The sequence below is a fragment of the Anastrepha obliqua genome, chromosome 3 (assembly GCF_027943255.1).
Source record: "Anastrepha obliqua isolate idAnaObli1 chromosome 3, idAnaObli1_1.0, whole genome shotgun sequence".
NCBI classification, from domain to species: Eukaryota; Metazoa; Arthropoda; class Insecta; order Diptera; family Tephritidae; genus Anastrepha; species Anastrepha obliqua.
In genome coordinates this window covers 46,661,296-46,679,496 of record NC_072894.1, presented here as the reverse complement: position 1 = coordinate 46,679,496, position 18,201 = coordinate 46,661,296, and the positions used below count along the sequence as shown (strand labels likewise).

Below are 18,201 nucleotides of genomic sequence, written 5' to 3'. Positions count from 1 at the left end.
CTCCAGCTAATTTTCACTGTAATTCAGCAATGTGGCCAGCACTGTAGAAAATGATGCGTTTAGTCAGCACTACTGTAATGCCTGAAAGTATGCAACGTTCTATGATTAAAGTTTTACGTATTATGGGCGTAGTTATGTATACACGCATGCATTATTGCACATTTGGACTTGGGTTTGTGAAATGTTGCAGAGAATGCTTTTAGATACTACCCCTGAGCTAACGATTTCAATAAACTTTGGTGGCCATCACTGGACCCGCATCAATCTAAACTTTCCTTGCAATCAAATAGTGAATTTGACGTTAACATGTCCTAGTGGGAAGTCAATTGCCCTCCCTCTGCATGACCGACCATTCATCAGGCGCCACGGTAATACTAATGAGCAAACTATTTCATTAGTGCTTGTGTACTACCCACATAGATGGTATTGGCATACTACGACACTTGCTAGTGCCTTTATACTGTACGATTATAGTTTACAAGCTCTAATAAACCTCACTGATGGAAATGTGGTAAAATTATTGTTCACTGTATACATATCTGGCAGTCTTGTTAATTAATAATTGTTTATCCGTCGATGCTTTGTCGGGAAAACTACAGATATGCACATCAATTCTTGGCAGACTATTATAGGTATTAATTAGGTATTGACAAACTCATGTTTAGTATTGTAACTTAAAGGATATGAAAAGCGGGTTTCCATAGTCGTTTCAGTATAGAATATGACTTAGTAACTGAAGTGGTAACTTGCTAAGATTATATTCAGTTTGAAGTCAGGCGTTTTAACAACCTCCTCATGTTTTGTAACACCCCCTTTAAACATAATTGTAGGAACGATATCTAAGTTGTAGGGGAAGTAAGGCAGAGAAGTTGCTTGCGTTTTGGGCATACTCAGATTAAGTTTATTGTGCTTTGACTAGAGAGAAGTGGATTCCACGTCTTCTTAATTCCAATTAGTTCCAATGCTAAGTCTTCTGTAAAGCTTAAAAGCTAGAGAGGTTTACAGTATGTCTAATGGAAGCGCGAGCGCCTTAACTTGGAAACTATTTGATCAATTCGATTCTAAGAAACTGCATTGTATGGGCTTATAATATTTATAATACTCGTACGCAACATTTTCAATCAAATCTATACTCAGCACCTTTAGCTTTAATGGCTGCACATCTTTGAGTCATGGTTGGTTTAAGTGGTGATTCTTCCAGAATCCAACTAGCGCTTCCGCACCATTTTGTTTCTTTGAATCATACTTTGTGTTAATTTATGCGCAAGTTATAGAAGTATTAGGTGCCCAACTAAGTTCTCGCTGGCTACTGCTTTTTCCCATCTTTCTGGTAGATCTTGTATACCGTTGCGGTATAACTGTTCCTCTTTTGAGGCTATCCACGGATATGAATGGAACTGCTGCGCAGCTAAACCATGTGCCATCGATCGGAACAGGTGATAATCGGACGGCGCAATATCTACAGAATATGTCGGATGGTGTAGAATTTCCCATTTCAGTGTTTCCAGGTAGGTTTTAACGGGCTTGCCATGCTGTAGAATCACTTTTTCATGCCTCTCCGCGTGTTGCGGCCGTTTCTGGCGCAGTGCTCGGCTCAGTCGCATCAATTGAAGTCAATACCGATCCCCAACTTGCGATGAAGAAAACCCTTCCTTTTTTGCCGCTGGAGCAGTTGTTTTAACTCATAAGGAACCGAAGTCCACTGTTTCTAAACCATCGGCGGGTAACTCATCCTCATTGAGCAATGCTTCAATTCAACGTCTTCGAAGGTTTTTGACCTTCCTTCACGCGGACGGTCGTCAACATTAAAATCACTGTCTTTGAAGCGACGAAACTGTTCAACACGGAAAAATACTGCGTGGATTTTAGGCGTTACACCAACAGTTAAGCTGGTGCAGCAGTTTCTAATATTTGCTTCATAATTTTGATCAAAATTTTTAGAAAAAGTTCTTTTTAACAGCATCCGCCTATCGACGGGCAATGACTTATTTCTGCCATAAAAAAGCTCCTCATGAAAACCATTTTCCATTCAGAGACGGCCTAAAACTGTGGGTCTCTCCATTTGCACAACAACAACAAGACATACACCACAAATAGGATTAGGCTAGATTTTTTTCACTCTTTCGATACTATACGTGGTTGTCTACTTCTTTAAATTTTTCTGATAAAATTTACCAGGATTTTAATTTTTCATTTCTGTCTTTATAATCATCGCTCTTATTTTTCCACAATGATGGCTGGCCTTTGAACAAATCTTTGAGTTCCTTAATAAATTATTTATTTATTCATTTATTAGAAAAATAATTATGAATAAATGTAATACGAAAGGCGCTAGTAGCTAAGACTATCGGCATGCATCAATCTATTGATATTCCAACCGATTGTTTTGATTTGTTTTCCGTTTGTGGCGTGCTTTATCAATTGTAAGGCACGAAGTTGCTGTGTGCACTGAACAGCTGATAGACGAAATGGCGGCCCACCAGAAATAAGAATTTGGTCCTTATTCCTCTTTTGGAAAAGTGTCGCCATTTATAAATTGTTTTAAAATAAATTCAACTGAAACGAAATTCGGTTTTTCGAATTTTCACAAAACCTCTTATTTCCTCTTCGGCTTCAACTTTTAATTCGATTTGTGTACATTTATGCATTACACTGTGAAATTCAATCACACTTTGAAGATTTAGCGTTTTTGATTTAGCGTTTTTGTCTACAAGACACTACCCACCAATACATTGGTGCCGCTAAACCCTTGGAACAACATTTTTCGCGCCTTTAGAAGTTTTAGCATAGCTTTTGTCGTTTTGCTTATTAAAAACTTCTTCAACAGTGAACATTTTCTCAACTGTGAAAAAATATTTTCATGGGTGTCGGCCGCGTGCCACCGAAGAAGCTGCTTGCATCTGTCTGGTTGAGCGACGAAGGGATATCATGTGAAGATCATCTCTAATTAGTCTTGACATGAATATGGCCGATATATTCATTTTCCTGGACATGATTTTCTGCTTTCTAAGGGGATTTCTGCGAATTTTTTGTCGAACGGCTTTGTGGCTGCACTGGTTCGAACCACGCGAGGACGACCATTTCTCTCTCTGCCTGTCATTTCAGACGTTTGGGAAAAACGTTTCATTGATTAATTGATATTAAGTTCTCAATTCGTAAATTTCACTAGGGCTTTTACTACACTTCCATAATGCAATTGGTAATAGGCTTCCATAATGCATTGTTAACAAGCGAAATTGGCCACGAAACTGAGTATAAGTTATGAGTAGACAATACATACGAACAAAAGCAATAAAGCGGAACTTTTTTCTGCGAATTTCTTCTCGCCGTATGCATTGTAAAATGTGTCACAGAATTTATGCCAAGACTAAGTACAATACGAAAGAAATAAATTTGCTTATCTTAAGTCAAGCATTTACATACATACACATACATCATCTGTATACTTTGTATCACGAGCACTACACTTCATTGTAACTTTTAATAAATGATTATGAGCCGCAAACAACCATCAAACTCTAATGAATAACGATTACAATATTGACCGCACTGTGTACAGATTTCGGCGTGTGATTAAATGGAACTGGTTCACTTGAGGAGGAAGAAAAGAAGGTTAATATTTCATGCTTTTTGGATTAATATAGCTTTGTGGTAAATTTTGTTGTTGTTTCCCAGCACGAAAACAAACAAAAATCTCACAATTTCTTTACTTGAAATAAGTTGAAAATGATCGAATATTGCTTGGAAAATACTCAATCGGAAAAAATATGCATATAATCTTAACGCTGAAGATAAGAAGTCTGCACCAATATATGTAGCTAAGCTCAGAGAAGTACATAACTTCACAGTTACTCAGTAAAAACTCGTGCCGAATGCAGGAAGGGTATGTAACATAGTATCGACAGGTCGGAAATGGGCAACAATATCCAAAATCTTAAAAGCTTTGGGTTCATAAAAACGGAAGGAAACTGGGTGCCATAAGCGATTAATAGAAGCCTGAAGCGCCAAAGGAGATTTTGCATGTCAAACATACTTCTTAAACGCCACAAAAAATTAATTTCTGCATGGAAAGGTGGAAAATTTATTCACTATAGCAAATCTAGACCTAAAAATTCGTGCGAGTCCCGGTCAACCGGGCACAACGACTACGAAGTTAATTGTTCATGTCTAGGAGGATGATATTGTGTTGTTGGTGGTACCACAAAGAAGTGATTTTTTATAACATCACGGAACAGCTGATTCGCTTTAAAAGAGCATTGGTAGAAAGTCTGACGGGATATGTGTCGAGACATGAGTGCGCCATATTTCAGCATGGCAATGTTTTGTCCCATTTTACTATACCGATTAAAAATTATTTACAAAACTGCTGAACTCAAGTCTTATCGCATCCGCCGTGTTCGCTAGATTCGATTTTAACCGAGTATTGTTCAATGTAGAATACTTTTTCAGAAAAAGCAGTCCACTTCAACTGCAGGCTACAAAAATCTTGATTGATTGTTCCGTGATGAGATGAACCGACAGATTTCAAAAAGTTACGAATATCGTCGGACTGTAAATTTTAAATAATAAACTAATGGGTGGAATTGAAATAAAGCTCTGCATATTCTTTTGTTTTTGTAATAAGCGCATAATTATAATCTGATGCTAAAAGCAATAGGCTTATTACAGGAGTATGCACCTGGAACTTTTTCTAATTACCGTTCATATGGATAAATATTCCAGCTAAATAAATACACAATTCTCTTTGAAAATTTCAATACTTGAGCTAAACTCTGAACAGGCAATTTGAAAAATAGCTAAACGATAAAAAATAGATCACAAGTTACGCTTTAGTTAAAAGCACTTTTAGCACTTGGTTGTGCATTTAATTAATACATATATAAAATTATAATTCGTATACAGCTGTTGCTAACTTCAATTTTTAACACATTTCTGATTTGTGCTAATCAACTGGGTAACTATATACATAAATATTTAGTAAATAAAAACATATAACAAATTCTGAGTAGAAAAAATTTTATCACATTGCTAACTGCAAGGCAAATAAACAAGAAAATAGCCACTCAATGTTTACTAAAAGACTACATAGTACATTTCTGTGGTTAAAACGATTATGTTGCTATTCTTTAAGTATAAATTATCATCCGAAAACTTTTTGGGAATGCCACAGAAGTCACAGTCCTTGACTGGTAATGTTTCCGGATTGACGGAGGAATGTGAAGAAGAGTGTCCAAAAATGTGGTTGGCAAGAGCTTGCCTGTCTTTACAGCTGAAGTTTGATATCACATTTGCAAGTTTGGTTTGTGTTTTATGCGGTTTTTTTGTGGCGTTATGAAAATGAATGACGCACATTACGAAATAATTTTTAGTGGAAGAAAAGCTCGGCCAAACACCTAATAAAGGGTGTAAGCGTCAATTATAAGAATACATATTATATAATCATACGAAAAAAGTTTTTTCTAATAACGGTGGCCCTTCGGCAGGCAATAAATAGCAAACCTCCGAGTAAATGTCTGCCAGTTACCGATCTCATAGTACTTTCACAATGCTGTATCTCTGCACTTATGTGTAGTTGTCAATTAGACATAATATACACAGACCTTTCAAGAGCCTTTGACACTGTTTCGCACAGTTTCCTATTGCGGAAACTTGAATGCTTAGGTTTTCAGTCAACTTTTATGTAATGGTTGAGATCTTATCTTTCCAAAAGAAGAGACAAATCGTTTGCACAAATCGAAAACACTAAATCCCGAACTTTTGAAGCCTCTCCGAGTGTGCCACAGGGGAGTATTCTTGGCCCTATTTTATTTTCCCCTTTTTTATTAATGACATTAAGGTCTGTTTTATGTACTGCATATTTTTACTCTATTTATACAAAAAAAATTAAAGAACCTCGTCGCTTGGAGTGTTCTGAATAAGCTTTCACTTAATAAAAATAAAAGGTTTTCCAATAACGGGTGTTATTTTGAATAGCCCGCTATTTCAGTAGATGCCACTTTTGAAGCTGACAAGTAGAACTACGCCATTAATAAAAATGGAACGATACACGCTTAAACAATGCAAGGAAATTATTAAAATTCACTATAAAAATGGTGAAAATTTGGCAGGGATGGTTCGTAAAACTCGAACGTTTTTGGGTCATCGTGAAGCACCTTGTCGGACCGCAATACAGAAATTGGTGAAAAAATTCGAGGTGTTGGCACAAGTTTGTGATGTGAAGAATAAAACTCGTGCACGTCGCTCAGGAACAACCGAAAATATTGCGGTTGTAGCCGAAAGTGTTGAAGAAAACCCAGGTGTGTTCATTCCTCGTCGTTCTTTGGAATTAGACATTCCACAAACGTCATTACACCGTATTTTGTATAAAGATTTGGGTCTTAAGGCTTATAAAGTCCAGTTAACACAAGAACTCAAGCCGGCCGATCATCAACAACGTCGTGACTTAGCTGATTGAGTCGTTGAAATGTATGAAAATGATCCGGAATTCCATCGAAAAATCATCTTGAGTGATGATGCCCTTTTCCACCTCGGTGGCTTCGTCAACAAGCAAAATTGTCGGATCTGGGGCTCAGAAAATCCAAGAGTTATTGTTGAAAAGTATGTGGAAAACCCTTTACAAACAAAATGTTTATTGTCACCTTTTCAAAATCTTTGAATTTATTTCCTTTACTTTATCAACTGCTCTTCTTTCTAAAGTTAAAGAGTTTTCTACATTAAATGTAAATTAACATTTAACATTAATTTAACATTTCAGCTGCGCTATGCGAGGGATTTTAAAGATCCCTACGGCCACCGTAGCCGTTGATTGTGCCGAAGTTCTTGAACAGATTGGCTTCATTGTTCGTCATAAGACTGGTTTCACACGACGTTCTCAACAATTGGGCCTTTCTGTGTCATCATTGTGGCGAATTTTGCGAAAAGATCTTGGCCTACATCCGTACAAGATCAAACTGACACAAGAACTGAAGCCGTTTGACCATTTGAAGCGACGTCGATTCGTAAATTGGGCTGAAGATCAACTCGAAAATGATCAAGATTTTTTCCAAAAAATCATCTTCAGTGATAAAGCTCACTTTTGGCTTAATGGCTTTGTCAACAAGCAAAATATGCATTACTGGGCAGAAAGCAATCCACACGTGATTCATGAGGCACCGTTGCATCCCGAAAAAATCACTGTTTGGTGCGGTTTACATGCCGGCGGCGTAATTGGCCCATATTTTTTCGTTGACAAGAACGATCGCCACGTTACTGTGAATGGAAATCGATACCGCGACATGATAAACGATTATTTTTGGCCGCAATTGAATGGTATGGACTTAGACGACATGTGGTTTCAACAGGACGGAGCCACAAGCCACACAGCACACGCTACAATTGATTTGTTGAAGAGTAAGTTCGATGAGCGCATTATTTCCAGAAATGGACCGGTCGAATGGCCGCCGCGCTCGTGTGATTTGACGCCTCTAGACTATTTTCTTTGGGGTTATGTGAAGTCATTGGTCTACAGTAACAAGCCGGCGACGATTTGTGAGCTCAGAGCCAATATTGAAAGCGAAATTGCTGGAATTTCGGCCGATTTATGCAAAAGAGTGGTCGAAAATCGGGTTCAACGATTGGACTTCGTAAAACGTGCACGCGGTGGTCATGCAAAAATAAAAAAAAAATTAGTTAAGAAAGTCAAACTGTGTTTTATTCAAAAAAAAAGTTGAAGCGCTCTTACTGAAAAACGCTTTATATTATGTCTTTCTGTGTATTCGGTACCGGCAAGTACAGGACATCCTGTGATTATGTGGTCTATCGTTTCTGCGTGTGTTTGGCACCTGTTTATTATTATTATTATTATTCGTACAAAAATTGCAGGATATATGTAAGTGTATAATATATGGACGACGGCATCTTACACCACGATAACACGCCGACCCTTTCACGCCAAGTGCTCAAGGGTGTTGGGGAAAGAAGGCATTTCAACGTTGCCGCACCTACTCTATATAGCCCCAATATCACCCAACACCGCCTTTTTCTATTCCTCAACGTTAAGTCCTACCTTAATGAAACTCATCATGGCGATGTATGTATGCATTATTAATTGCCATACCTTGTAAAACCGTAAGATACTGAATTGTTAGCTCAAAAGAGGTGGAGCTCGGATTAAACTTATCAATGGCCTGGTCTTTTTATCGGCGTGTGATATTATCGCTATTTAAAGCTTTCTTTCAATATTTGTGCACCTCGAAGCGGCCATATGACGTCGTTAGACTTTTTTTAGGAGCACCGTGAGAGATCGATGTTGTGCCAAAAATGCATTTCCGAAATCTTTAAAGCGAACACCAAGTAGCCAATCATGAGATAGAGCCAGAAACCGGCGGCAGGCAGGCACATGAATAAAATCGTAATCTAATATATAAGCAATGAAAATTCTTGCTCTGAATAAACCCATAATATACCGAAAGAAAAAAAAATCAGTTCTTTTGTTTTTTTTTTTATTTAAAAAGACTCCACTATATGAACCACTGTACCATTTTTCATAACCTATTATTCAGGGTGTTGTGTAATATGCATATGCATGAGTACATACATAAAAGTGTGCATAGGTGTGTAGTTCGTTGTCTCAAAATCTTTGAGCCTATGGCTACATATGCACAAAAGTTCAATAATTGTAAAGTTTTATGCTATGATATTATCTTGATTAGTTTACGGGCTAAAGATAGGTATTAAAATAGTTTTCGTTTATTGAATCAAGTTCCATAAAGCAAATAATTTTTTGTAGGCCAATTTGAACTTCGCTCGATTTTTATGACCATCTAAAATATTTATGAGTAGGTGACTTCCACAAGTTATAGTCCTCCTCAAGCAGCACGAGCGTGACAAAAATAAAAATGCTTCTATTTCTAAGAGAATGTTGCTACTGCTACCGCTTCTATGTAAAATCTAGCATTTAAGTCAATTGCTCCTAAAATAACAAATAATTACCAACAACGCCACTATCGCTGCTCTTGCCACATCATAATTTCACTAGAAGTTGGATTCCATCTTTAAGAGCCTTTAGTGTTGGAATAATGCATGGAATGTAATATTAAAGTCAGCGAGTTCGGTAGATAAACAACCGGTTTATATACATACATAGATATTATTGTTATTTTGCTTTCTGACAGGGTAGGTGATTAGCCTGCCGCTACCAGTCCTAAGTAGTAGGAATGCCCACCTGTCGTTGCTTAGGAATAATGCCTTCTTAGTGCTTGAAGCGCCATCTGTGTGCCACATTTTTCTGGCAGAAGTATCACACAGATGGTTGCGGACTTTCTCTTGCTGGAGCCACTAATGCAATGTGTAACTGTCTCTTTTTTGTTTGTTTTTTGCTTGTTTTAGCAGCCACAAGCAAGTAATGCGCCGACTTTTTGTGCGGGAGTAAGGATTGGAAGGATAAGGTTGTTGGGGTTGAGGAATGATGAAATTAGTATTATCATTTTTTTTTATAGAAACTAGGAAAGTAGGTAAGTTAGGAATAATGCGAGGACCGAACTTTAGGTGGATACGAACCCACAACTTTTGGGATGGCAGGCTAGTACACTGCCCTAAACTACCGACACCGTCCTCCATATTTACAGCTGAGCTGGAATTTGGATAATATTTTATGATATTTTTCTTATACTCTTAAATTATTAATTCTGTTTAGCGCTTAATAACATAAGTAACTGTAATTCTAAAAAAACCAAAAAAAGAAAAACGTGTTATATCTGTTATAAATGAAGCATTTATTGGTACAAATGATCAACCTAGAAAAATAAAAGCGATGCAAATAAAATTTTGAAAAAATGAGCGGAACTACGTCTCCTTTTGGTTAAAACCTTGTATCTCGAAAACGACGTATTAAATAAAGCTCACCCAATTTTGGTACATTCTTTACAATGCGCTACCCAATTCATTTAGATCCGACATAAATGGTGTTGAAATAGAATAAAACTACGTCCACTTTTGATACGTTTAGGCCACCCCATTGATGTTATAAGCTATAACTTTCATAGTTTATGACTTTGTTTGATAAAGTAATGTATCAGCTAGCTCAAATTAAGTTTTACTATTTAAATTGCGCGCGGGTATATAAAGTTCGGTTCGGAACGAATTCAGCTTTCTAGGCCCGTCACAATGGCTCCGTTGCGTCCGATGCGACAACGAACTTAACTGACAGCAAAATAGATTATGTGTATTTGAGTCGAAGACGCCATGCCGGAATGCACAAAGCCGGCAACTTTCTACTTTTGACTTTCGGCAAGTGCGGCGACAATGAGAGCTTTTCAAAGAAAAACAATTTGTACCGCACAAATTTTGATCGGTGGCGTTTTAAATGCGGATAATACATGGAATTTAAATTAACTGAGTAAATTTAAATGCACACTTATGACTTTGATAAAAGCTTGAAAAGATGTAGATTAAAGGCTAGACTTAACCAGGTTGTGTGTGAAAAATGGATGCGCGTCCCGATCTCGAAGTTGGGTCATACCCACCGTCTACAACTACCATAAGTTCCATTAAAACCCTGATTCCCTTCAATAAGCATTAATTTTATAACTTATTTAACAACCAGCAAAAACCTTTTTATACACAATGAAATATAATATTTGCTTTCACAACAATATCTGTTTCTTCTTTGGTTTATATGCGGCAATACTTTCATTGTGGCACCATGGTACGTTCTACATGTCGCGTCAGTCAAATGCGTTGCCCCAACGGACGCAAAGGACTCATTGTGACAGCCCTATTCCTTACTTGTTAACACATGGACTGAAAAGTACATGACATGAAGAAGAAAAGACAGTTAGTATTGCCCTTAAAAAGATAACTGTTAAAATTTCTTGATATTCTATTCATTAGTTCGTGAAATATTGTGCCAAAAGTGACACTACTTTTGTTACTTTCAAAGCAGCGAATCAAAGAGAATCACGTGTTTTATTTACATAACTTCTTGATGAGAAAAACATCGTTCAAACGAAGCAATGGCATAAAAAGTATGATGGGGACTCCTTTCCATCAGAAACAACAATAAAATAATGGGTTGCTGACTGCAAAAGTGGTCGTAGAGACACCGATGATGCACAGCGCAGTGGACGTCCAAATGAGGTGGTAACACCAGAAAACATCAAAAAAGTCCACAAAATCGTTTTGAATGATCGAAAAATGAAGTTGTGTGCGTTAGCTGACATCGTAGAGATATCAAAAGAGTGTGTTGTCTTCATATTGCATGGGCATTTGACTATGAGAAACGTCTGTTCAAAATGGGTGTCGTGTTTGCTCACTGTTGACCAAAAACGAAAATGTGTTGATGATTCCAAACAATGGCAAAAGTACATGAATTGAACTTCGAATTGCTCCCACATCCACCGTATTTGCCAGATTTGGCTCTTAGAGGCTACTGGCTGGTAAGAAATATCGCTCAAATTAAAAGGTTATCGCTGAAAATGGGGCCTGTTTTGAAGCAAAAGAAAAATTATTCAACAAAAGTGGTATTGAAATGTTAGAGCGGCGCTTGAATGATTACGTGTTTTCTTTGCTAGGTCCGGGACTTTTCAGCCCAGGTGTTATATGTACTATATGTACCCAATTTTAGGTAAGCAAGCGAAAAGGATTTCGCACAGACATTCGATTCAGCGTACCAAGTAGGCAACATTGCCTTTTAAGTTGTTTGACGCAACTTTAATTTTTTATTTGTTGTGCCCGCAAATATTTGGTTTCTTCCTAAATAATTAAAATATTTCTAAAAGGAATTATTTACTACGACTTGAATTCTCAAAAGACTTAAAGTTACTTTAAAGGTTGTTTTAATTTACTAAAGCAAGAATTGTTATGCAATTTTAATATGGGGCAAATACACTGAAATTATCTGCCAATTGCGATGTTAATTCTTAATGTGCAGCAACAAACCCACAGTCAAATGTGTTTTTGTAAGAAACTGCATACCAATTTACATTCACATACATAGATATGCATATATATCCATTGAAAGGAGGTAAGTGGCTGTCTATTGGCAACAGACCTAAAATTACACTCAAACACTTTTTTATTTATTTCAAAGTCAAGTAATGCTTAATGCACAACATTCCAAAATGATTATAAGTAATTGAAAACAGAAGTGCATGTGAGCATATTTAGCGGCCTTTGCATACGACCACTTCTGTGCACGTATTTATATTAGAACAAAAGCGTTTGTGTTATTAAAACTAGCGCAACGACAACGACAGAGGAGACCGTTCCACACATATACACACAGGCAGCTACGGGTGCAATAACTACAAAAACAAACAAAAGTATTTTTGGATTAGTGTTTTTACTGAACGAGTATAAACAAACGATATCGCACACTTATTGTGCCTAATCACCCCTCGAGATCGGAACTACGTAACTGCCTCTGTCACTGCTGCCACAACTACTGCTGCCGCTGGTTTTGGTGCTGCGTTGTACGCCACCCTCAACGTCGCTTTTTCTCACAATAGCCTATCGCCCTAAACGCCTGCGGGAGGCGCTCGTCGCCAGATCATCAAATCAAGTTAGTAGTAGTAGCGTCAAATTTCGCACATATGCGCTAGATAAATATCACGAAACCAAATTTTTCAAATATTCCCCAGCAGTTGGGCGATGCGGACGTACATGCCAGGCAGCAACTATAAGCGCATAATACTATAGAATATTCGCAAAAGTTGCAAAGAGGAAGTGATATTTTTGAAACGTGTGGTAAAAATCTCAAATACGACTCAGTGAGAATTTGTAAGGTAACCGCGAAAGTGTACAGCATCGAAGCTCGCGTAACAAGTGCGAAAGTGTTTTATAAATTTTGAATCAATGCGGTTTATGTGATTTGCTTATAAAACAGGCGAATAACTTTGAACTTTAACTGAATTCAAATGCATTGAACTGGTAAAACGTATTATAGCATTTTGGCTGAGCGCACATATACATACATACATTCACTTGTACACGTGTGTGGGCGTGAAGCTCAAACACTGAGCTACTAATGCAGCTACTTAGCACAACCATCTCATATTGAGCCTGACAATTTCGTGGCAAAGCTATACGTAAATAACTTCGTTCACGTACATTGATTTCTTCTCAAGCCATCTACAAATTTCAGTACCTTGACTACGGTGCTGTCGGCTAACCGTGCACTTGTTTGCATTGAAATTCTTTCTTCTACTACTTTTGGCGTATATCCGCTGTGACAAGATGCATTCGCCTGTCACTAAAGTGACAGGATTCGTGGCCCTGATGATTGTGCAAATAATTTTACTTGCACTCTTTTGGCTGTTCGTGCGCTACGGCAATGAAGCATTACCAAGCGATGAAGGCAAAGAATTACGTGAACAACACGTTTCCATATATCCACGTAAGTATCCGGGCAAAGTTTATTTCTCAACGTCTTTTATCCTAGTTCTAAGTGAATAAAGGAATCAAATAACTTGGCTAGTGTGAGAATAGTTGAGCGCAATAATACAAGCACACGATTTACGATTTCGACGAGTGTTAACAGGGAAAATAGAAAATTCATAAAAAATCAGAAAACAAAACAAAAAAAAAACAATTAAATTTCTAAAAAGCAAATGTCGGAAATATGGGAGGAGGTGTGTATGTTAAGTAACAAGGCTAATGATAGGATAGAAACTCGCAAGCACCATAGCTTCTCGAGAGAATAAAGAAAAATCAACGTGAATTGTGGTGGGTCAAGTCATGAATACTGCACTAAGATAATGTACTGGCTCATTCTGTATTGTCTACCAAGCAGTTTCTACCCAAAGGTTGAGGTATGCCAATGATAGGTTTATTCTCTGGATATTGCGCCGTGTGTCTCCTATACGTTTCCCAAGGTGAAATCTGCATCAAACAGGAATAATATTTTAGTACTTTCAAGTTGCAAGAGCGAAAATTCAGATGTCCCGAAGGAGTTGACACATTAATGACAGTTGGAAGATTAACACTGTGCGCTGTTGGGTTAGGACAGGGAGTAAATATTGAAGTTTATATATATAAATGCATATGTAAATATGTATGGAATCAAAATAAAATAGTTTGCTTCATCACTCTTTTTATCTAGTACCCACTTATCGTATGTGTTGACGTTTAAGAAAATGAGTGCTGTTTCAAGATCTACTCAAGTGTGCGCTGTTCAATATTTATCATCTTTATCATCATACTTAATAACTTAATACTTAGCCAACTTGCCTACGATAGTTGATATAATATAAGTATTACTTTACATTCAATAAAAACAGACCACGCGACGACTATTTTCATTTATTATTATTAGATGCTGAAAATTTATTTTTATTTATTTATTTGTTTACATGAAACACAATTATAAATGATTATATTACACAATTAAGGCAACTATCCGCCTAAGCAATCACATATGTATGTATATACATACAAATATAATTGGCGCTTACACCCTTTTTGGGTATTTAGCCGAGCTCCTGCTCCTATTTGAGGCGTGCGTCTTGATGTTGTGTCACAAATGGAAGCACTCACATAGCTGAGTTTATACTACTTCTAGAAGTATTCTCGCAAGCAATTTTTGCTACCAACATTCAATGCTGTCCCGCCAAAATTTACAAAAGTTTTATTGTACGATAGGAGTTAAAAAAGTTCACTGAATGTGAAGCAAAGGATGTGAAATTGCTTATGAAATACGTTTTTTTACGATATATTCTCCTGAAATATTTAATACTTATTTCAGCTTTTACACCTCAAACAATTTTGTGTTAAGTCCTTCAAAATTGGTAGAAATAGCCGACGTAGGGTTTGCAGCCCCGGGATCCCGGGATCCCGAAATCCCGGGATCCCGGTGTTTTTTCAAATCCCGAAACCCCGGGATTGAAATAACTAATCCCGGGATATAATTTTTGTCTGAATTATATTATATTAGCGTGATGAAAAAAGTGGGCAGAATATTATCTGTGGATCAGCAGTTATGTTTGGCTCATGGTGTTCAGCTGGCGGTTATTGATGTAATTTATAATAAGTTGGAAATTGAATCAGATCAGCAATATAATGAAGAAGAAATTTATTTCACAGAGAGTGACTCGAGCCAGGAGCAAGATATTTTTGACAGCGATGGATTCCTTGACAGTAGTCAGAGTCGTAGAAGAAATGAGATAACCGAAACAAGTATTGGTCCACTGATAAATAAGGTACGAAAAATCATATTAATGTTCAGAAGGTCACCAACAAAGAATGATTTATTACAACAATATATCGGAGCAGAATTTGGCAAGGACATTGTCTTATTACAAGACTGCAATACGAGGTGGAGCAGTCTTTTGTCAATGGTGGAACGTTTCTATTTACTGAAAGATTGCACACAAAAAGCATTAATAGACATAAAAAATACAGATAAATCACTAGATTTATCTCAAGATGATATTCAAATGTTATTTGATATAATTACTGCTCTTGTACCAATAAAAACAACTGTTGAAGCACTCTGTCGTCGAGATAGCAATCTGTTTACAGCAGACATAGCCATTAATTTTATGCTAAAGAAGCTTAAAGATGCAAACAGTGCTATAAGTAAAAAATTATATGCAGCTCTCATTCTTCGTATGGAAGAACGCCGCACAGATCTAAGTGGTTTACTGCAATACTTACACAATGGTATAAGCAACGTCTCAGGAATAGATTTTGTCACAGTTCCTTTTTCAATTAAATGCCGTAAATTAATAGTGGACTTGCTTGAAAGACTAGACGCTTCAAATCCCACTGCATTACTAACAGCTCATGCAACTGGATCTTCTATTTCAAATGAGGTAAACCTTGAAATTGATTCAGAATTTGATTCAATAACTAATCAATTTGTACACAAAAACCATTAAGTGTAGCAGAAGAACTAGATAAAGTTATTAAAGAGGGATATGCACCAATGCAGCCTATTAGATTTGAGACACTGCCATCAAAAATTCAAAAAGAAATGTCTCTTTTTGAAAATGGAGGGAGACGTGGTGACTACCTGGAAAGAACATACTCCTTTTTAATGACGATAAAACCTACTAGTGTAGAGTCTGAACGAGCATTTTCTTCGGCAGGACAATTTGCAACAAAAATAAGAAGCCGTTTGAACGATGAAACGCTGGACGAGTTGTGTTTTCTAAAAGCTTATTTACAACAACACAAGAAATGTTAATTTCATTATGTATTATACTATTTTTTATTTGTTTTTTATGATGAATTAAGTTTTGTTTTGTTTTGTTTCAATAAATAATAATATTAAACCAATTTTTTAATTATGTTTTCAGTTTTTTTGTACTTTCAACTATGATAATGTGTAAGTATTTTTCATAAATAGTCCAATTCTAATCCCGGTACCAATCCCGGGATCCCGGGATTTGGATAATGTAATCCCGAAATCCCGGGATTGAAAATATAACACGGGATTGCAAACCCTAAGCCGACGCACTTGATAGTCATCAGCGGAATATTTTCCCTAAGCTTCTTTCAAGTTTTCGCAATTAATAATAATTTATATTTGAATTTTTTAAAGGTGGTTAAAACTGCCGCTTTTTCAAATTTTTATTGTAAATCGACAACGAATTCTGGTAGATGGGAATCAAAAAACAAAATATACTCGTGACTGTATCAACGATTGGAAAATTTACGTTTTAATTTTATTTTAGAGTAGGTAGCCTGGTTTAATTGTTCATTTTTTTTTTATATTCTTACTCCTCTAAGGCACAGGAGCTTATGTGATTCTTACATTTTTGTTTTAAGTGAATTACAAAAGTGACGCCCAGATGTCAGCCGTGTCCGCCTAGACGATCTTTGACATTCGTCAAGTATACTATATACCACAATTTTCTTCAATAGAACAACGGGTTCAAATTATTAAAACTTATTATAAAAGTAATAGTTTATCTTTGAAAACAACTTTTTGCAAAATTCGTTATTTTTTGTTGAAAATTATCATCCGAATGAGTAGACAATTCAAAGGATGGTGAAAAAATATTTATATATTTAAGTTCTTGAAAAAAAAATTGTAAGTCAAAATATTCAAAATGGCCACTGTGGCACTTCTGCAAGCGCAGGTCCGCTTTTCTATACGGTGTACACGATATCTCGAGTTCTGATAAATGAATCAGCTTAAAAATTTAATTATATATTCTCTGTAATAGTGTCTCTCGTCTGACATAGGATTTTTTTGATATCGTTATTTGTTAAATTGTTATAAACAATAGTAACATCAATTTTAGGCAAAAAAAAAGAAAAAAATTTCAAGAATTTTTTTTCAACGCCAAAATTTTTTATCGACATAATCCTACGTCAGACGAGAGTCAATACTATGTATATGATAACAATATTTTGTTTTTTTGTTTTAGATCACCGAAACGTAAGATTTCATGTACACCGTTTAGGCACCTAAGAAAAGCGGACCTGCGCTTGCAGAAGTGCCACAGCGGCCATTTTGAATATTTTGACTTACAATTTTTTTTTCAAAAACTTAAATATATAATAAAGATAAGAGTTTAAATAGATTTTATGTACGAGCAATATTTTGTTAGAAATAAAATCCGGAAAATAAGCCTGTTTTTTCCCTTGTCACAGTAGACTTCCCCCTTATGTCAGAACCGTGAATTTTTTAAGGGTCAATTCCATGGGTGTTAAAAACTTTTTCGGTGAAAAAATACTCTTGCCATAGAAATATGAAGAACGTGAGTGGTGAGTCTATTTGACACGAGTTTCCTCTCGGGTTTGGTGGCCTATAGATGTTTTCTGGATCAAATTGATAGCAGATGTAAGGACAACCAAAGTTCAAAACAAAAAAAAAAAAAAAAGGAGTAATTAGATTGGAGGTACTTTTTAAAATAGGGTTTTTTTGACAGATCACGCGTGACTACTGTGAAACTAAATACATAATTTTTTCCAGTTCATTGACATTTCATCATGGAAGGACTTACGCCTCAACATAGTTTACAAATCGTACAATTGTATTACGAAAATCGACGCTCTGTGAAAAGTGTTCATCGCGCGCTTAGTCCAACTTATGGTGTACATAACCATCCTACGATTTTGGCGTAATAGTTACCTGAATAAGCAAAATCGCCGTATTTAGGCTGAAGAGCCACTCGAAGTCATTCAAGAACAGCCATTACATTTATTGAAAACAATCGTTTGGCTATGGTCTTCAAAGCGAGGCTGCGCCAATGTAACAGTGAATAGCGAACGCTA

At 36.5% G+C, this 18,201-nt stretch overlaps 1 protein-coding gene across 1 annotated transcript in view; it reads left to right on the top strand.

Moving 5' to 3' along the window:
• The first annotated feature begins 12,619 nt into the window (after positions 1-12,619).
• LOC129240510 (ammonium transporter Rh type B-B-like) overlaps positions 12,620-18,201 on the top strand; it is an 89,638-nt gene continuing 84,056 nt past the window's right edge. The window contains exons 1-2 of the mRNA XM_054876358.1: positions 12,620-13,064; positions 13,121-13,372. Coding sequence (XP_054732333.1) covers positions 13,213-13,372 — 160 coding nt within the window. The 5' untranslated portion in view covers positions 12,620-13,064; positions 13,121-13,212. The remainder of the gene's footprint in view (positions 13,065-13,120; positions 13,373-18,201) is intronic.